The sequence below is a fragment of the Gymnoscopelus microlampas genome (genome assembly GCF_963454915.1).
Source record: "Gymnoscopelus microlampas genome assembly, chromosome: 16".
NCBI classification, from domain to species: domain Eukaryota; kingdom Metazoa; phylum Chordata; class Actinopteri; order Myctophiformes; family Myctophidae; genus Gymnoscopelus; species Gymnoscopelus microlampas.
The window spans coordinates 6,414,576-6,436,444 of NC_139953.1; the positions used below are offsets into that span (position 1 = coordinate 6,414,576).

The 21,869-nt window shown below is 41.5% G+C and overlaps 2 protein-coding genes across 2 annotated transcripts; both read left to right on the forward strand.

The window, feature by feature from the left end:
* Positions 1-1,580: 1,580 nt before the first annotated feature.
* Positions 1,581-3,272, forward strand: LOC311062792 (E3 ubiquitin-protein ligase TRIM21-like; the record flags this gene model as incomplete). The annotated part of the gene is made up of 2 exons (XM_084082010.1): positions 1,581-2,280; positions 2,371-3,272. 2 exons carry the CDS (start codon positions 1,581-1,583, stop codon positions 3,270-3,272), a joined length of 1,602 nt encoding a protein of 533 aa, XP_083938136.1.
* Positions 3,273-13,456: 10,184 nt separating this feature from the next.
* Positions 13,457-15,148, forward strand: LOC311062793 (E3 ubiquitin-protein ligase TRIM21-like; the record flags this gene model as incomplete). The annotated part of the gene is made up of 2 exons (XM_084082011.1): positions 13,457-14,156; positions 14,247-15,148. The coding sequence occupies 2 exons, from the start codon at positions 13,457-13,459 to the stop codon at positions 15,146-15,148; spliced, it is 1,602 nt and encodes a 533-aa protein (XP_083938137.1).
* Between the last annotated feature and the right edge of the window lie 6,721 nt (positions 15,149-21,869).

Sequence of the window (21,869 nt, forward strand, 5' to 3'; positions counted from 1 at the left end):
CAAATGTACACTTTGACACCAATATTATTATTATTATAGCTTTAACAGAAGCAAAGATATTGGTTCTGCTGTATTGCTGTAAATGGTGGCGGCCATTTTTAAAAACGTGTATATTTCAGAAATGAAGGGTGATCTAACTCGTCTCTTTGGATAAATGTTTTCCTATGGCCCTAAGGTACTTCCATACCAAAGGGGACCTTTGCATCATGACTTGAAGTTAACGGCATATTTTGGGGTCTTAGACCTCCACTAAGAGTCAGGGTGCTGATATTGTTGCATGTTGGCTCACTGGAAACACTCTGTTACACCAGTGGGTCTACAGTTGGGGTCCAGGGACCCTCATGGGCTTCCAAATGTCCCCTTACGGGTGTGTAACTCTGAGAGTGTACAAATGGAACCAAATGGACCCCTACGGGTCCATTTGGTTCCATTTGTACACTCTCAGAGTTATGGGGGTCGTGGAAACCACCGTGCTACACTAAATGGAAGTATGGAACAGAGCCTTCATTAGTATCATTGGTAACACCTGTGAAGGAAGTGATAATATGACTGCTGTGCATAGAGCCTATGACAGCAAAATGATAAGTATTTGCATTCATTACTGTATAAATAATAACATGTTAATAGTGATGTCCTTTTTTGTTTGTTTAATTGCTGCCTGGTGTGTGTGTGTGTGTGTGTGTGTGTGTGTGTGTGTGTGTGTGTGTGTGTGTGTGTGCCAGATTTCTCTACATGTATGGAAGAATTTGAGAAATAGACAATTTGTGAGGACAATCATTTGCCTTGTCCTCTTAACTCTATTGGTCCTCCTCACAAGATAAATGGTTGCTTTACATGTACGCGTGTGTGTGTGTGTGTGTGTGTGTGTGTGTGTGTGTGTGTGTGTGTGTGTGTGTGTGTGTGTGTGTGTGTGTGTGTGTGTGTGTGTGTGTGTGTGTGTGTGTGTGTGTGTGTGTGTGTGTGTGTGTGTGGAGGCAGGTTTTGTCAGTGATACAGACATCCAGTCGCTGAACAGACAGGATCTGAACGAGTTGTTTCCTGGAGCAGAGTGTCTCAGACTGAGGAAGAACATCAGTGACCTCATACAGGTAGCTCTCACCTCCCTGTGTCCATGATCAGTGGTTTTCATCCTTTTTCATGCCAAGGACCCCTAAATTGATATACGTTTGGCCGCACGTTTTTTTTATTTTTTATTACATTATAAAACATACATTAACCACTATTTTAGCCCTATTTTATACCTAGGCTATGCGACGCGTTGTGAGCTTGTAGATCTGCTATTTTCAAACATTTTAGTACTTTTACTTTTGGTACTTTAAGTACATTTTGATACCAATACTTTTGTACTTTTACTCAAGTAAATTTTGATAACAGACTTTTACTTGCAGTATTGATACTTTTACTTAAGTGAAACGTTTGAGTACTTTTCCCACCACTGCATGTTTCGACACCTTTCGACATTGTTGGGCTATATTCTAATACAATCCAGAGCAGATTCATATAACTATTAAGCTGTGAGAAGTAGCATTGAAGAACTACATCTGATACTTTCACTTTTATTATTCCCAGAGTGTGTCGAAATGGCCTCTGCCAGTATTCTCCATTCGGAGGAGCAGTTCCTTTGTTCCATCTGTCTGGATGTGTTCACTGATCCCATCAGCATTCCCTGTGGACACAACTACTGCAAGACTTGCATCACACTACTCTGGGACAGGACTGATGTGTGTAAATGCCCTCTATGTATCAAAACCTTCCACAAGAGACCAGAAGTCTATGTCAATAAGGTGCTATCTGAGTTGGCTGATCAGTTCAGGAAGTCCACCACAAAGCAAGAGGCGGCTAAAGCAGACGAGGTACCCTGTGACATCTGTATCGAGACCAAGCTCAAAGCCGCCATGTCCTGCCTGGTGTGTAAGATCTCCTACTGTGACACTCACCTGGAGCCTCATCACAGAGTCGCCGTGTTAAAACAACACAAATTAATGGACCCCGTGAAGAACCTGGAAGACTTTATCTGTCGGAAACATGACAGACCTCTGGTGCTGTTCTGTAAGTCCGACCGCACCATTGTTTGTCTTTTCTGCACTGAGTCAAACCACAGGTCGCATCACGTCGTGTCTCTGAGGGCTGAGCTGGGAAAGACGGAGGCCGACGTTCAGCGGATGGTCCAGGCGAGACGAGTGAAGATTCGGGAGATCGAACACTCAGTAGAGCGGAACAAGAAAGATGCAGACAGAGAGATAGCGGACAGTGTGCAGGTCTTCACCGCTCTGATCGGCCGTATTCAGAGATTCACTGCTCTGATCGGTCGTATTCAGAGAATCCAGTCTAAGCAAATTGATGTGATTGAAGAGAAGCAGAAAACAACAGAGAAACAGGCTGAAGGCTTCATCAGAGAGCTGCGACAGGAAATCGCTCAGTTAGAGAAGAGAAGATCTGAGCTGAGGCAGCTCTCAGACACTGCAGACCACCTCCGCCTCCTCCAGAACTTCACATCCATCAACAGCCTTCCACCCACCAAGGACTGGACAAAGGTCAATGTCCATCAGTCTACACATGCGGGGACTGTGAGGACAGCTGTGTGGACAGCTGTGAAGAATCTGCGTGATACAGAGCAGCTGAGGATCATCCAGCAATATGCAGTGGATGTAACTCTGGACCCCGATACGGCAAATCCCTGTCTCATCCTGTCTGAGGATGGAAAGCAGGTGAGTGACGGAGACGTGTGGCAGAAACTCCCAGACAACAAGGAGAGATTCTCTCATAGTCTCAGTGTCTTAGGAAAACAAAGCTTCTCTTCGGGAAGGTTTTACTACGAGGTTCAGGTTAACGGGAAGATTTCCTGGGATATAGGCGTGGCCAGAGAGTCCGTCGACAGGAAGGGAATGATCACACTGGGTGCCAACAGCGGTTATTGGACGATATGGTCGGATGGGAATGGGAATGTGTACGTGTACGGGGTGAGTACCAATGCTAGCCCTCCCGTCCTCCCTGTAAGAGGGAGGTTACAGAAAGTGGGTGTGTTTGTGGATTATGAGGAGGGTCTCGTCTCCTTTTACGATGTGGAGACCAGAGTTCATCTCCACTCGTTCACTGGCTGCACCTTCGCCGGCAAACTCTGTCCATACTTCTGTCCCGGTGTTAGTAATGGCGGTAAAAACTCTGCTCCTCTGATCATCTCTCCTGTCAACATGATTGGCACTGATCTTGTCGGGGAAGACGGGAACATGTCCCCTCCGACTTCAAAAAGAAGAAAGAGATCAATCATTTAGCTGGAGACCCCCCCTTGGTTATTGTAGGCTACTGATTGCACTGTTGACAGAGGCACTTTTTTTTGTTGCTTAAGCGAGTCATGGGATGAACAACTGTGACTGGGAGTTGTTTTTGTTTTGCAGTGCAGGCTACAGTATTGCCCCCCCCCCCCCCCCCCCCCCCCCCCCAACCGTGGGATTTATCTATCTAAGTCAGGGGTGGACAGCATTATTTTGCAGGGGTCCATATACTGACTTAAATAAAGAGAGTGAAGTGGGACTATTGGATTGAAACTTTAAACACACTGATACAGTTGGTAAAGGAGCTGATAAGGGTCGTAAATCCTGCTCTATGTTAATTAAAACTATTTGTAGTTAAACAGCTGAAAAAGTAAAACCCAGTGTAAAAAGGATGAGACGAAATCAAAGACAGACACAGGCCGGTTCTCAAATTTAAAGGTTGACATTGTATTAAGAGAAAGAATCAATCCACGAGGCACCGTATAGCAAAAATATCTCTCTGACTAAACAGTCAATGATCACAACAGTTATACACAAATGAAGTTGTTATCAGCTCTGACGATGACATATGGCCATGAGGAGCCTTGCTCGTAGGTTGAGACTTTGGCGAGACCGTGGCTCTGACCAGCCTCGCTTGAGGTGTTGTGGCTTTGTCATAGATGGTCACGTTAACTCCAATGAGCTGTTACCTCAGAGGGCCTGTGCGCTGTGCAACTCAAAACACATGCAGTCTCTAGAGTAAAGGAGAGAACTAATACTAGGATTACCAGACCACCTTGAACTTAATAAAATCATAGAATTGGTAGGCAAACTTGAGTTATGCAGAGATGGCACACTAGGATACAATGGCATATATCAATATTGTCGACAAAATACATAGTTTTAGACCTATCAGAGGGTAAAAGGATAGGTGGGCACTAAGGAAGAGTGGGCACCTCGGTGTTAAATTGGCAATCTTTTACAAAATGTTTTTTTTTTTTTTTTCAAACATAAAATGTTTTTTTAAGTAAAGTATACATGATTAGAACATGCTTAAACATTCAACAATTGGAAAAAAATAAACAAGTAAAGTATACATGATTAGAACATTCGACAACATTGACAAATTGCTACAAACCCTGTATATACAGTCATTTTGGGGCATAAACAATAAGTTGAAGGATAAAATTAAGTAATAGTCATTAAGTTATAGCTTGAGTCCTATAGGACTTCTATTGTTATGGTTGTTTACTGTATGTGTTAAAATGCTGCTCTCTAGTGCTTTTACAGCAAATTTGTTTTTGTACGTTTGTACTACTTTGCTATTATTAGTAGCCTAGTAATACTAGTAGTATTGATATTGATGTTGTTATTGTTGTTGTTGTTGTTATTATTATTATGATTATAATTTTGCAATAATAGTTTTTGTATTAATTTCTTTATTTTTGTTTCTGTTGCTCATAATGGTTTATTATCTTAGCTTGGGTTTGAGGTACCGGAAGTATCTTCGATAGGCTCTATGCACAGCAGCCATATTATAACTTCCTTCACAGGTGTTACCAGTGATACTAATGAAGGCTCTCTTCCATTTAGTTTACTGTAGCACAGTAGTTCTCAGATTTTTCAATTTTCACAACCCCCATAACTCTGAGAGTGTACAAATGGACCCGTAGCACACTCGTAAAGGGCCATTTGGGAGTGTTTCCAGTGAGCCAACATGCACAATATCAGCACCCTGACTCTGTTTGACCAGAATGGAACAAAGCCTTCATTAGTATCATTGGTAACACCTGTGAATGTCTTCATAATAGGTCATGCCGGAACGCCATATGGCCAGTGGGACACAGCAAGTGTTGTCACTTCCGTTTTGTTGTGTATGCTGGCGTAACGTTTGTTCTGACAGCGTGAAGCGAACAAAGGTTTGTTTGATTGTTTAAATGTGAATATTTAAGTTCATGTGTTTTCTTTATACGTTTCATTCGATTGATTTTGTTTTCAGTTATGCCCCGCCGTTCTGTTGGGCACCCATGGACTCTTTCCCTGTGTGTGTTTAGTATGCAGAGAGTGAGATCATTTAATTTAAAGTGTATTTTCTTTTATTACGTTTATGTGTGTTTGCGTTATGTTTATGTTTATTCTCAACATATTATTTTATGTTTCACTACAGTTTGACGCTGGCCTGGTAATGCTGCAAGAGTGCCTTAATAAAGCCATCAGTGAGAAGAGCATCTGACTTGTTTTTAATTATTATTATTGTTATTATTATATTATTTTATCATTATTACATTATTATTATTATTATTATTATTATTATTATTATTACTGCTGCCGTCGTGAAGAAAATAGCAGACCTACGTGAGCTTGTAGGTCTGCTATTTTCGACGCGCGACACCGTCGTGCGACGGAGCATAGATGATAGGATAGGTTTATGATCAGGCTCTTCTTTTCGCAGATGAGTGAGGCTGGGATGTTTGGACCAGTGTTGCCATGTCCGCTTATTATAAGCGACTTTGGGCGTGTTTTTCTGCTTGTAAACAATTTGGTTGGTTGGTTGCGGGTGTTTGGGCTTGTTTGTTTCTAAAGTGTAGTTGCTTATTTGGGCTTGTTTCTAAAGTTGTTTAAACCAGGGTTTCTTAAACATTTTCAAGTGAAGGACCCCCAAATTAATATGTATTTGTCGGACCCCCATCTGAAAATATTTTATGCCAGGGACCCCCATACCAGATTTGTGTTGTTAAAATGTTTAAAAAAGTTCTTCTTTTGAAAATAGCAGATCTACAAGCTCACAATGCTATTTTCAAATAGCCGTAGCCTATAGTCCCCAGGACATTTTTGTGTTATCCTTTTAGTCCAAATGTGAGACTGTACCTCGTGCTGTTTGCATTTCTGTCTAATAAAGTATTCAATCAATCAATCTTTTGGCCTTGTTTTCATAGACCTGATTGCTTGTTTCTCTCGCAAAACATGGCAACACTGGTTTGGATCCTGAGTGAGTTCATTCAGTTTCGTTTTCTTTTTCCTAGAAAACCGATGCGTGATCAACAGTAAACACACACATTATTTGACCGACCTATCACTCTCTCCATCTGAGTGACATCTGTCACAACATGTAAGTGTTGTTGAGAGAAATCAGAGAGATCTCGCCGCGCTGCAGCTGCTGCTCTGCAAAGTAAGTATGGAACCGAGAAATGACTGATCAACTACTGTGTGCGTGTGCGTGTGCGTGTGCGTGTGTGTGTGTGTGTGTGTGTGTGTGTGTGGAGCTAGAGCAGCAGATTCAAAACCAATAGGCTCTATGATACTAATGAAGGCTCTGTTCCATTCTGGTCAAACAGATAGTGGAGGTGCTAAGACACATTTAACTTCAAGTCATGATGCAAAGGTCCCCTTTGGTATGGAAGTACCTTAGGGCCATAGGAAAATAATTATCCAAAGAGACGAGTTAGATCACCCTTATTTATTTTTTTATAGTCGTTTTTAAAAAATGGCCGCCGACAATTAACCACTATTACACCAGACCCCATATCTTTGCTTCTGTTAGAGCTATAATAATGATATTGGTGTCAAAGTGTACATTTTTGGGGTTGAGGAATCCAATTAAATAGGTTTCAAGGCAAAAAAAGCAAATACTTCATTAATTACCATGACTGCGAGGGGTAAAATAAAATATGCAAATTTCATTAAAAAAATACGTTTTAACAGTTACAGGGTAACTTACCCCCCCCCCTCTAAAACTTTTATTTACTTTCCCCTTTGTCATGGAAGTACCTTAGGGCCATAGGAAAAAAATAGAGACAAGAGACAAGTTAGTTCACTCTTCATTTATGAAATATATGCGTTAAAAATAAAAAAATGGCTGCCACCATTTGAAGTAATACAGCAGAACCCACATTTACATTACATTTTTACTACAACACTGATGATGCGTCCCAGTTGCATCCATGTGATGTATTTCTTTATAATTTATTATTAGAACCCACATTTACATTACATTTTTAGGGTCAAGGAATCCAATTAATTAGGTTTCAAGGCAAAACAAATCCCCAATAGTTTTCTTACTACCATGACAATGAGGTTGTCGTGGTAATTTGAGTCTTGCACTTGCAAATAACCAGTTCTGGCAAGTCCCTTGAAATAATTGAAATTTAAGCCATTCATCAAAGGACACAAGGAAGGGGGCTCCACTCATCATTTACAGTTGTTGCCTTTTCCAAATATCGCTCATAAGCCTTCATCATGAGTATATACAGAGCAGCTACAGACACCTGTTGCATGTACCGGGTTCTGCAGATGTGGTGAACACCAATGAAAGACTGAGCTTTGCCACTAGTTGAAATACCACTATTGGTAAGAGCTGTAGTCCATCCACTGCCATCCACCCAGCCAGTCTCCATGACACACTCCAGAGCATCTTCTCTGTATGCATTGCCCCCAATGTAACTAGGAAGGAGTCCTCACCAAGCTCTGTCTGGGGGAACTTCCACTGAAGTTTTTTGGCAAGTGTGAATAGGGGTTGATCAGCTACCATGACTGGTGTCTGACCTGGATTTAGGTAGTTGATTGCTTGAAGGAGGACATTCATTGCATGCCAAGCCAAGCCATATGGGACTGGTGGAGACTCTATGAACAGTGGCAGTATGTCTGATCTGGATGGGGGGGGGCTGAACAACGCTCTGCAATGCTTGCATAATATGCAGCCCATGAGATCCATTCTTCACCCTCAAGGTGTCTGACTCTCTCCAACCACTGGGAGCCTTCTTCAAGTATGTTGATGAGAGGACAAGAGGCTGGCTGAGGATGACTGTTTGTATTAAGGGCAGGAACATCAGTTTGGAGTGAAACATCCAGATCCATTGTGTAGAAAGCTGGCAAGGATTGTACAGGTTCTTCCCCATCTTAGCTGGAACTAGGATGTTACTGAATGCTAATGCATGTCATGTGGAGGGCTGATTTTGCTGTTGTTGATGATGGGTTGTGGTCAATGTTGTCAAAACCACCATTGGTGAAGACACCCTTAACTGCCTGAGGTGGGACCACCACACCAATCTGCTCCCACTGATTGATCACTGTACTCAATGTTTTCAAGCAATCATATGATACACACTGTTATATCGTGACTGTGAATAACCACACAGGTGTTGTGAAATAATCCTTTCTACTCAAGTAAACTTCAGCATGATACAATCACAACATTCCGCTGGTAGCATGCAACTGAATGAAAACATTGCATCCGGGGTACTAGTCTACGTCATGCCCAAGACAACCCCCATCCCCCAGACAGTGTGTGAATGCCCCTTGCTGGACTGGCTGATTTCCCAAATTAGCAGTAGTAATAGTAAACTTCACTATATCACATACACATACCTCGCTTATGCATGGTATCCACCTGGTGTTTACTGCCAGTATGCAGGTGCAGATTCATTGCCAGATACAGTGAAGCTGTTTCCCTTTCTCTTATGTGACAACTAACACTACTGCCACATTTCTTGGATCTGCATTTCACAGAGTTGTAAATGATTTGCTGCCCAATTGATGTAGCAACCTGGCACGTCTCTGGTTCAGGGGCTGGCTGGTCAATACCTTATCCATTCAGAAGCATCTTTAGGAACAATCGCAGTAGGGGAGGGATTGAATCAGGAACCTGTGAAGGAACCTGTAAATTATTGTTTCATCGGAAGATATTCTTCCCGGAAGTTGCTGCTCTGAAGACGATGGAGACATCAGTAGATGTGTTGCTTTTCATGCCAGGTCATCATCAAACAACATAACAGGGACCAGCCACGATCTAGTCGCACAGATCTGATGTCAATATCCTCACGAAGGCGCGTGGTGTTACATTTAATACTAATTGATTGACTCAAACAATTCATTGAGGACATGTGCTCTGATGACCTGTGTTGCCTTATTTTCTGTCGTGTCACAACGGCGGTTTCTGCTTTCCTATAGAGCATAGTCAGGCATGCACAATGATGCACTGCTTCCATAGCTACCATGTCACCAGCAGCTTATTTAGCTACTGTAGTCACCCAGCACCTGAGCACAGTATTTCACTTTTCGATCCAATCCCAGGTTGGAAGCCCTCCTTAGTTCCTTTCTGTTGCCAACTTCACCACAGAAGAAACACGGTGTGGTTTGTTCACATGAGGATGATGAGCATGAGAGTATAGCCTGTGCAGTGAACTTGCCACCACTATTCATGCACTGTGTTTTTACTGGGCTCACAGACTCTTAATGTCTTCTTCTTGCTCTGTCCACTTTTTGATCTTTAATGGCACAGCTAACATAAAGAAAATGTCTATATTCAAAGAGAAAGTAATACAAACCTCAAATTGAACCTCAAAGTGTCTCAGATTTTCTGTCACATCTGATTTAATCAAATTGTCGCAGTCCCTGGTGCAGAATTTATGTTTTGTGGCAGCAACAGGTGTAACTCTCAGGTGATAGCAGTCAGACATATACACTCAGGGTCGGTTGCACCAAGTGGGATTAAATAAAGCTTAGTTTAGGGTTAATCAAAGATTTGTTGATCTAGGATTTATTTTAATTCGAGTTTTGTTGCACCACTTCATTTTAAGCATTGCTTAACAAATCTGTGATTTAAATCCTTAACCTGTGATTAAAACTTTAAACAGTGATTAAAACGTTAAACAGTGATTATTTCATGGATTAAACTTTGTTGTGTGTCCGCCATCTTGGATTTGCGCTGTAAATAAAAAGGAATACTTCTTCTCTTGAGCCAAATATCATTAGAATTACTTTTTTATTCACTTTTGAGATAATGTGGGCAGGCGTGTTACATTTTTTTAAAAAATTCCTTTTATTTTTAATTTCCTTTTTTAATAATTTTTTAATTTTTTAATTTCCTTTTAAATTCAGCATTATCATAACATTCGACTGGGTTTAGACGGTCCCTTATTTTTCTTTGAGCTACTCTTTCGTTTTCATGAAGCCATCTGATATATGCTGCCATGTTTACATTTAAACCACCTGTACTACAAGTTTAGAATTAATCCCTTACTGACATTTAAATTGGAGTTTAAAGTAGTGGTGCAACAGGATTAACATTAATCCAGGTTTACTGTGAAAATAAAAACCAAGATTAAAGGATGGTTTAAAACTAAACCTGGTTAGTGGAAACTAGGTTTAAAGTTTGGTGCAACTGGATTAATAGATAAACCTTGATTTAAACCAGGTTACAGCTTAATCCCTCTTGGTGCAACCGACCCATACAGTCAGACAGACACTAATCTCTCAAGACAGATTCAGAGCTCCGCAGCTACAGTAAATCTGTCGGGACCTCCTGATACAACGTGTATAGTTAGGAATGTAAACAAAGACACATAGACCGGAAGTGGAGGGCTGAGGGCGGACCTAATGGCCACCATCCTGTTATCCACATTCTATTGGGAGGTCCCCCCCAGAGTCAAATTCAAAGAAAAAAAACAGAAAAGGGTGCTGTTTTTTCCTTTTTTTGACTGGGTTCCTAGATTGGACAGACACACATAGAGCATATGGCATGTGCATAAGAGGTTGTACTTCTTAAAGTTTTTTATAGGGGGAAACATTTAATGTCACCTTGTTGTCACTTATTTTGTTGATGAAATGTGCATATTTTACCCCCATTGTGAGGGTAATGAGAAAACTATTGGGTTTTTTAGTCTTGGAACCTATTTAATTGTATTCCTTGGCCCCAGAAATGTACACTTTGACACCAATATTATCATTATAGCTCTAACAGAAGCAAAGATATGGGCTATGCTGTATTGCTGTAGATGGCGGCGGCCATTTTTTAAAACGCACATACTTTAGAAATGACGTCTTATCTAGTTTGTGTCTTTGGATAATGTATTTCCTATTGCCCTAAGGTACTTCCAAGCCAAAGGGAAAACTAAATTAAAGTTTTATAGGGGAAATAAATGGAAAGTTACCCTGTTAAAACATATTTTTCTAATAAAATGTGCATATTTTACCCCTGTTTTCAATGGCAATAAGAAAATTATTGGGTTTTTTGCCTGGAAACCTATTGAATTGGATTACTTGACCCCAAAAAATGTACACTTTGACACCAATATTATTATTATCCTTCCTACTATAATTCTAGTAACCTCTGTGCGTGCGTTTGTAGTGGTGGTGGTGGTGAAGCTACCCGGTTCTCCCCACTGGCTGGACCAATTGCTCTGATTTTGCACACAGCCATTGACCATTACCATCTGAACTTAGCTGTGAAGCCCGTTTTTCAATTTCATCAAATCTCAGCTTCTTATTAGCGCTTTTGTGTCAAAGAATGTCGTCCCATAGCTGCGGCTGCCCAGCTATGGGACAAACTGCCTCCCGGGTTGCCAGATCATGTGCGTATATCCCCCCACGGCTGCGCCGACCGGGTATGGTATATAGTAGCTTTAACAGAAGCAAAGATATTGGTTCTGCTGTATTTCTGTAAATGGTGGCGGCCATTTTTAAAAACGTGTATATTTCAGAAATGAAGGGTGATCTAACTCGTCTCTTTGGATAAATGTTTTCCTATGGCCCTAAGGTACTTCCATACCAAAGGGGACCTTTGCATCATGACTTGAAGTTAACGGCATATTTTGGGGTCTTAGACCTCCAAGAGTCAGGGTGCTGATATTGTTGCATGTTGGCTCACTGGAAACACTCTGTTACACCAGTGGGTCTACAGTTGGGGTCCAGGGACCCTCATGGGCTTCCAAATGTCCCCTTACGGGTGTGTAACTCTGAGAGTTATGGGGGTCGTGGAAACCACCGTGCCACACTAAATGGAAGTATGGAACAGAGCCTTCATTAGTATCATTGGTAACACCTGTGAAGGAAGTGATAATATGGCTGCTGTGCATAGAGCCTATGACAGCAAAATGATAAGTATTTGCATTCATTACTGTATAAATAATAACATGTTTAATAGTGATGTCCTTTTTTGTTTGTTTAATTGCTGCCTGGTGTGTGTGTGTGTGTGTGTGTGTGTGTGTGTGTGTGTGTGTGTGTGTGTGTGTGTGTGTGTGTGTGTGTGTGTGTGTGTGTGTGTGTGTGTCAGATTTCCCTGCATGTATGGAAGAATTTGAGAAATAGACAATTTGTGAGGACAATCATTTGCCTTGTCCTATTAACTCTATTGGTCCTCCTCACAAGATAAATGGTTGCTTTACATGTACGTGTGTGTGTGTGTGTGTGTGTGTGTGTGTGTGTGTGTGTGTGTGTGTGTGTGTGTGTGTGTGTGTGTGTGTGTGTGTGTAGAGGCAGGTTTTGTCAGTGATACAGACATCCAGTCGCTGAACAGACAGGATCTGAACGAGTTGTTTCCTGGAGCAGAGTGTCTCAGACTGAGGAAGAACATCAGTGACCTCATACAGGTAGCTCTCACCTCCCTGTGTCCATGATCAGTGGTTTTCGTCCTTTTTCATGCCAAGGACCCCTAAATTGATATACGTTTGGCCGCACGGACCCCCATCTGAAAGTGTTTAATTCCAGCAACCCCCAGAAGCAAAGATTTCAGTTAAAAATATATCTTAAAATATATATGAAACTGTATCAAGACATATGCTCTTTCCCTATTTCCCTATTCTTTGAAATGTCTGATCTTTCAATTGTTAAAAATGTTTCCAGTTGTGTAAAGTAACTAAGTACATTTACTCAAGTACTGTACTTAAGTACAATTTTGAATTTGCTTTTACTTTACTGGAGTATTTCCAATTGTCTATACTTTTACTTCTACTCCACTACATCTCAGAGACAAATATTGTACTTTTACTCCACTACAATGATTTGAAAACTTTAGTTACTAGTTACTTTGCAGATATACATGATTACATTATAAAACATACATTAACCACTATTTTAGCCCTATTTTATACCTAGGCTATGCGACGCGCTGTGAGCTTGTAGATCTGCTATTTTCAAACATTTTAGTACTTTTACTTTTGGTACTTTAAGTACATTTTGATACCAATACTTGTGTACTTTTACTCAATTAAATTTTGATAACAGACTTTTACTTGCAGTATTGATACTTTTACTTAAGTGAAACGTTTGAGTACTTTTCCCACCACTGCATGTTTCGACACCTTTCGACATTGTTGAGCTTTATTCTAATACAATCCAGAGCAGATTCATATAACTATTAAGCTGTGAGAAGTAGCATTGAAGAACTACATCTGATACTTTCACTTTCATTATTCCCAGAGTGTGTCGAAATGGCCTCTGCCAGTATTCTCCATTCGGAGGAGCAGTTCCTTTGTTCCATCTGTCTGGATGTGTTCACTGATCCCATCAGCATTCCCTGTGGACACAACTACTGCAAGACTTGCATCACACTACTCTGGGACAGGACTGATGTGTGTAAATGCCCTCTATGTATCAAAACCTTCCACAAGAGACCAGAAGTCTATGTCAATAAGGTGCTATCTGAGTTGGCTGATCAGTTCAGGAAGTCCACCACAAAGCAAGAGGCGGCTAAAGCAGACGAGGTACCCTGTGACATCTGTATCGAGACCAAGCTCAAAGCCGCCATGTCCTGCCTGGTGTGTAAGATCTCCTACTGTGACACTCACCTGGAGCCTCATCACAGAGTCGCCGTGTTAAAACAACACAAACTAATGGACCCCGTGAAGAACCTGGAAGACTTTATCTGTCGGAAACATGACAGACCTCTGGTGCTGTTCTGTAAGTCCGACCGCACCATTGTTTGTCTTTTCTGCACCGAGTCAAACCACAGGTTGCATCACGTCGTGTCTCTGAGGGCTGAGCTGGGAAAGACGGAGGCCGACGTTCAGCGGATGGTCCAGGCGAGACGAGTGAAGATTCGGGAGATCGAACACTCAGTGGAGCGGAACAAGAACGATGCAGACAGAGAGATAGCGGACAGTGTGCAGGTCTTCACCGCTCTGATCGGCCGTATTCAGAGATTCACTGCTCTGATCGGCCGTATTCAGAGAATCCAGTCTAAGCAAATTGATGTGATTGAAGAGAAGCAGAAAACAACAGAGAAACAGGCTGAAGGCTTCATCAGAGAGCTGCGACAGGAAATCGCTCAGTTAGAGAAGAGAAGATCTGAGCTGAGGCAGCTCTCAGACACTGCAGACCACCTCCGCCTCCTCCAGAACTTCACATCCATCAACAGCCTTCCACCCACCAAGGACTGGACAAAGGTCAATGTCCATCAGTCTACACATGCGGGGACTGTGAGGACAGCTGTGTGGACAGCTGTGAAGAATCTGCGTGATACAGAGCAGCTGAGGATCATCCAGCAATATGCAGTGGATGTAACTCTGGACCCCGATACGGCAAATCCCTGCCTCATCCTGTCTGAGGATGGAAAACAGGTGAGTGATGGAGACGTGTGGAAGAAACTCCCGGACAACGAGGAGAGATTCTCTCATAGTCTCAGTGTCTTAGGAAAACAAAGCTTCTCTTCGGGAAGGTTTTACTACAAGGTTCAGGTTAACGGGAAGATTTCCTGGGATATAGGCGTGGCCAGAGAGTCCGTCGACAGGAAGGGAATGATCACACTGGGTGCCAACAGCGGTTATTGGACGATATGGTCGGATGGGAATGGGAATGTGTACGTGTACGGGGTGAGTACCAATGCTAGCCCTCCCGTCCTCCCTGTAAGAGGGAGGTTACAGAAAGTGGGCGTGTTTGTGGATTATGAGGAGGGTCTCGTCTCCTTTTACGATGTGGAGACCAGAGTTCATCTCCACTCGTTCACTGGCTGCACCTTCGCTGGCCAACTCTGTCCATACTTCTGTCCCGGTGTTAGTAATGGCGGTAAAAACTCTGCTCCTCTGATCATCTCTCCTGTCAACATGATGGGCACTGATCTCGTCGGGGAAGACGGGAACATGTCCTCTCCGACTTCAAAAAGAAGAAAGAGATCAATCATTTAGCTGGAGACCCCCCCTGGGTTATTTTAGGCTACTGATTGCACTGTTGACACAGGCACTTTTTTTTGTTGCTTAAGCGAGTCATGGGATGAACAACTGTGACTGGGAGTTGTTTTTGTTTTGCAGTGCAGGCTACAGTATTGCCCCCCCCCCTCCCCCCCCCCCAACCGTGGGATCAGGTTTATCTATCTAAGTCAGGGGTGGACAGCATTATTTTGCAGGGGTCCATATACTGACTTAGATAAAGAGAGTGAAGTGGGACTATTGGATTGAAACTTTAAACACACTGATACAGTTGGTAAAGGAGCTGATAAGGGTCGTAAATCCTGCTCTATGTTAATTCAAACTATTTGTAGTTAAACAGCTGAAAAAGTAAAACCCAGTGTAAAAAGGATGAGACGAAATCAAAGACAGACACAGGCCGGTTCTCAAATTTAAAGGTTGACATTGTATTAAGAGAAAGAATCAATCCACGAGGCACCGTATAGCAAAAATATCTCTCTGACTAAACAGTCAATGATCACAACAGTTATACACAAATGAAGTTGTTATCAGCTCTGATGATGACATATGGCCATGAGGAGCCTTGCTCGTAGGTTGAGACTTTGGCGAGACCTTGGCTCTGACCAGCCTCGCTTGAGGTGTTGTGGCTTTGTCATAGATGGTCACGTTAACTCCAATGAGCTGTTACCTCAGAGGGCCTGTGCGCTGTGCAACTCAAAACACATGCAGTCTCTAGAGTAAAGGAGAGAACTAATACTAGGATTACCAGACCACCTTGAACTTAATAAAATCATAGGATTGGTAGGCAAACTTGAGTTATGCAGAGATGGCACACTAGGATACAATGGCATATGTCAATATTGTCGACAAAATACATAGTTTTAGACCTATCAGAGGGTAAAAGGATAGGTGGGCACTAAGGAAGAGTGGGCACCTCGGTGTTAAATTGGCAATCTTTTACAAAATGTTTTTTTTTTTTTTCAAACATAAAATGTTTTTTTAAGTAAAGTATACATGATTAGAACATGCTTAAACATTCAACAATTGGAAAAAAATAAATAAGTAAAGTATACATGATTAGAACGGGTGTTTCCAATACTAAACCCGAACCAAACCCGCACCCTAACCCTAACCGCACGCGGATGCCACATAGTCGGAGAAAAGGTCTGTCGGATTAACGCATGCCTCCCGATTAGAACATTCGACAACATTGACAAATTGCAACAAAACCTGTATATACAGTCATTTTGGGGCATAAACAATAAGTTGAAGGATAAAATTAAGTAATAGTCATTAAGTTATAGCTTGAGTCCTATAGGACTTCTATTGTTATGGTTGTTTACTGTATGTGTTAAAATGCTGCTCTCTAGTGCTTTTACAGCAAATTTGTTTTTGTACGTTTGTACTACTTTGCTATTATTAGTAGCCTAGTAATACTAGTAGTATTGATATTGATGTTGTTATTGTTGTTGTTGTTATTATTATTATGATTATAATTTTGCAATAATAGTTTTTGTGTTAATTTCTTTATTTTTGTTTCTGTTGCTCATAATGGTTTATTATCTTAGCTTGGGTTTGAGGTACCGGAAGTATCTTCGATAGGCTCTATGCACAGCAGCCATATTATCACTTCCTTCACAGGTGTTACCAGTGATACTAATGAAGGCTCTGTTCCATTTAGTTTACTGTAGCACAGTAGTTCTCAGATTTTTCAATTTTCACAACCCCCATAACTCTGAGAGTGTACAAATGGACCCGTAACACACTCGTAAAGGGCCATTTGGGAGTGTTTCCAGTGAGCCAACATGCACAATATCAGCACCCTGACTCTGTTTGACCAGAATGGAACAAAGCCTTCATTAGTATCATTGGTAACACCTGTGAATGTCTTCATAATAGGTCATGCCGGAACGCCACATGGCCAGTGGGACACAGCAAGTGTTGCCACTTCCGTTTTGTTGTGTATGCTGGCGTAACGTTTGTTCTGACAGCGTGAAGCGAACAAAGGTTTGTTTGATTGTTTAAATGTGAATATTTAAGTTCATGTGTTTTCTTTATACGTTTCATTCGATTGATTTTGTTTTCAGTTATGCCCCGCCGTTCTGTTGGGCACCCATGGACTCTTTCCCTGTGTGTGTTTAGTATGCAGAGAGTGAGATCATTTAATTTAAAGTGTATTTTCTTTTATTACGTTTATGTGTGTTTGCGTTATGTTTATGTTTATTCTGAACATATTATTTTATGTTTCACTACAGTTTGACGCTGGCCTGGTAATGCTGCAAGAGTGCCTTAATAAAGCCATCAGTGAGAAGAGCATCTGACTTGTTTTTAATTATTATTATTATAACAGAATTTTGTTATTATTTAATATTATTATCATTGTCATTATCATTATCATTATCATTATCATTATTATTATTATTATTATTATTATTATTATTATTATTATTATTACTGCTGCCGTCGTGAAGAAAATAGCAGACCTACGTGAGCTTGTAGGTCTGCTATTTTCGACGCGCGACACCGTCGTGCGACGGAGCATAGATGATAGGATAGGTTTATGATCAGGCTCTTCTTTTCGCAGATGAGTGAGGCTGGGACCGAGGTTATAGTTTATGATTGGGATGTTTGGACCAGTGTTGCCATGTCCGCTTATTATAAGCGACTTTGGGCGTGTTTTTCTGCTTGTAAACAATTTGGTTGGTTGGTTGCGGGTGTTTGGGCTTGTTTGTTTCTAAAGTGTAGTTGCTTATTTGGGCTTGTTTCTAAAGTTGTTTAAACCAGGGTTTGTTAAACATTTTCAAGTGAAGGACCCCCAAATTAATATGTATTTGTCGGACCCCCATCTGAAAATATTTTATGCCAGGGACCCCCATACCAGATTTGTGTTGTTAAAATGTTTAAAAAAGTTCTTCTTTTGAAAATAGCAGATCTACAAGCTCACAATGCTACTTTCAAATAGCCGTAGCCTATAGTCCCCTAGCTCCATAAAGAACCTCTCACTCCGCTATACAGCTCCGAGATGAGGCTCTATGTGGTTCTCATCCGGGATCGGTCGAACGTCCGCCAAGGCTCCGCTGTTTACCCTTTTGTATACATCGTATCCCAAAACTAATGGTAGATTCCAAACCTCACGGATGTTTAAGGTTTGGACCGGAGCATAATATTTTAAGTCTGGAGCGAAACTACCCGTTTAAATCGCTTATTTAGTCAGCCTGTGGCCATGTTTCCCATTCAACCCGGAAAACCCCCCTACGTCCGCTGCCAGTACTGCTCCTGGTTTGGCTACAATGGGAAACATGGCCACCGGCGGACTAAATAAGCGATTTAAACGGGTAGTTTCGCTCCAGACCTAAAATATTATGCTCCGGTCCAAACCTTAAACATCCGTGAGGTTTGGAATCTACCATTAGTTTTGGGATACGATGTATACAAAAGGGTAAACAGCGGAGCTTGGCGGACGTTCGACCGATTCCGGATGAGAACCACATAGAACCTCATCTCGGAGCTGTATAGCGGAGTGAGAGGTTCTTTATGGAGCTAATAGTCCCCAGGACATTTTTGTGTTATCCTTTTAGTCCAAATGTGAGACTGTACCTCGTGCTGTTTGCATTTCTGTCTAATAAAGTATTCAATCAATCAATCTTTTGGCCTTGTTTTCATAGACCTGATTGCTTGTTTCTCTCGCAAAACATGGCAACACTGGTTTGGATCCTGAGTGAGTTCATTCAGTTTCGTTTTCTTTTTCCTAGAAAGCCGATGCGTGATCAACAGTAAACACACACATTATTTGACCGACCTATCACTCTCTCCATCTGAGTGACATCTGTCACTCACAACATGTCAGTGTTGTTGAGAGAAATCAGAGAGATCTCGCCGGCTGCAGCTGCTGCTCTGCAAAGTAAGTATGGAACCGAGAAATGACTGATCAACTACTGTGTGCGTGTGTGTGTGTGTGTGTGTGTGTGTGTGTGTGTGTGTGTGTGGAGCTAGAGCAGCAGATTCAAAACCAATAGGCTCTATGATACTAATTTCATTAAAAAAATACGTTTTAACAGGGTAACTTACCCCCCCCCCCCCCCCCCTCTAAAACTTTTATTTACTTTCCCCTTTGTCATGGAAGTACCTTAGGGCCATAGGAAAAAAAATAGAGACAAGAGACAAGTTAGTTCACTCTTCATTTATGAAATATATGCGTTAAAAATAAAAAAAATGGCTGCCACCATTTGAAGTAATACAGCAGAACCCACATTTACATTACATTTTTACTACAACACTGATGATGCGTCCCAGTTGCATCCATGTGATGTATTTCTTTATAATTTATTATTAGAACCCACATTTACATTACATTTTTAGGGTCAAGGAATCCAATTAATTAGGTTTCAAGGCAAAACAAATCCCCAATAGTTTTCTTACTACCATGACAATGAGGTTGTCGTGGTAATTTGAGTCTTGCACTTGCAAATAACCAGTTCTGGCAAGTCCCTTGAAATAATTGAAATTTAAGCCATTCATCAAAGGACACAAGGAAGGGGGCTCCACTCATCATTTACAGTTGTTGCTGATAGATTGCTTTATCATTTTACAAACACCTTAGGCTCAGATCACACATTGGAATAAGATAGACACAGACACAACGGAGATCTCCTTCTTTTTTACTTGCCGCAAGGAAAAATGTACAGCTTGACCTGAATCATTTCTGGAGTACAACTCACTTTACATTGTCATTTATACAAGGAAACAGGACAGACAGAGAAGCTAGCAGGGAGGCGTGACCAAAAGTACTTAAAAGTATCAGATTACTCTAGTAATCTATACTGAATGTAATTTATAACAGCGTACAGGCAGAGCAAACTGAGAGAGAGAGAACTCCAAGGCAGGGAGTGAACTGATAACAGAGGAATGCAAACATCTGTAGCTGTAACGATAACAAACCACCTAATATGCAGTCTCTGGCTTCTGCACACATAAGGAGAAGAATATACATCATCTATTCAATTGAATGATTAATTAGTTGAACACATTAACGATATGAATAGAACTTATAAACCCACATTACATAGAACTGAGAATCGGCTCTGTCATTTCCCTCCTGTTGATCAAATTTATTAATCTTCACATTCTTCTTGTTTTCCGCTTTTTCAAAATGGACATCATAACAGGAATCACTTGCCTCTTTTGCTTTCAGTGGCCTTGGTACTTAAGCTATCCGCTTTTCGCACTTTGTCATACAGAGCATAGCACAAAGCTGTTATCAGGGCACATGATGAGACTATTAGAATGTCAATTGATCCTGATCAATAATGATATAAACGATTGTAGATAATGCTGAAAAAACCCACGGATAGGAAAAAGGACATTATCACTCTCAGAATGTGTGGCTTTCTTGTGAGCAGTGGTTGTAACACTTAATAACCTTCAACCGTTTGTATCATTAATTTGACCATTATGAACTGACAATTCATTTTCAAATATTAACAGAGCTTAAATGTCTGTGTCATTTTCATCATAAAGGCTTCGAAGGGAGAACACATTCCCGTCATCTTTTAAGTCTTGCCCAGTCTGGGATACCGCAGTATACGTTTGAACGAACGTGTCAGCAACCATGCGTTTCACTAAGGTCCTGATGCACGGGATCACACAGACCGATAACACGCGAAACAGCACCAAAGCACAGAGTACCATTGTTTCAAATTTGCACAGAGCTTGAATCCAACCCCCTCCCATTAACCAAGAAAAACCACCCCTTATCGTGATGTTACCATTCATAGCCTTAGTATTAATGTCATCTGAAATGTAAACACAACAGGTACTTGTTCGAAAAGTACTTCTCACCAGGACCACTGGATCCCCAGTGGTGTCACGGTGTTTTGATGGCATCATTAGTATGTGGCTTCGGAGAGGGTTTGATGGCATGTTAGGGTGTGGCTTAGCCCAGATGATGACCGTTTGGTCGGTTATCCCGCCCCTCCCTTCGGAGGTTGTCTTAAATGCGCCCTCATTCCACACACTCCATGATATGCATTTAACCTCCTCACACTTCATACTTAGTCCGCTTCAGAGTGACATAAAAGCTCTTATTTATGTGCTTAAAACTGATCATACGTTTTGCACGGCAAATAGCATTGACCCCCAAGGCGCACTCACTATTTTGGATTCGAGGCACTTACTTACTACCAGTTAACTGCAACAGGAAATGTAGGATGTAGACATATATATATGCAACATAACGATCATAATTATCTTAGCTTTAGCCTTCCCCTGCTTAACTTTTAATAATAGAGACAAAAGATACATAGAAAAATATACAATAACATAGATAGGAAAATATAAAAACAAGTGTGGTGCATCGTCCTTCTAAGTGTAATCAGGTGAGGGAGGGGGTACTATTCTAAGTGGATTCTTCACCGGTTAGGGCCTAATATCACTCTATATGTGAGACTCCACCCCACAAGCCGGCCTTCTTCACCTTCTTACGTAATGTTCGATGATGTTTGCACCAACTTGCGAATGTTTTTGTGTGGATTGGACAAACCACACGTCTCACATCAGGTGACATGTTGACCAGGGACTGCATCTCACAGCAGTTGGCATGTTGACGTGACCCGGGCCTGGACCCTCCTAGCACGGAGAGTTCAGTTCACACTTGATGACCTGGTCAGCATCACCATAAGCAGTCCCATCGTTCCTGTGGAAGAGATAAACTCTTGGCAGCTTA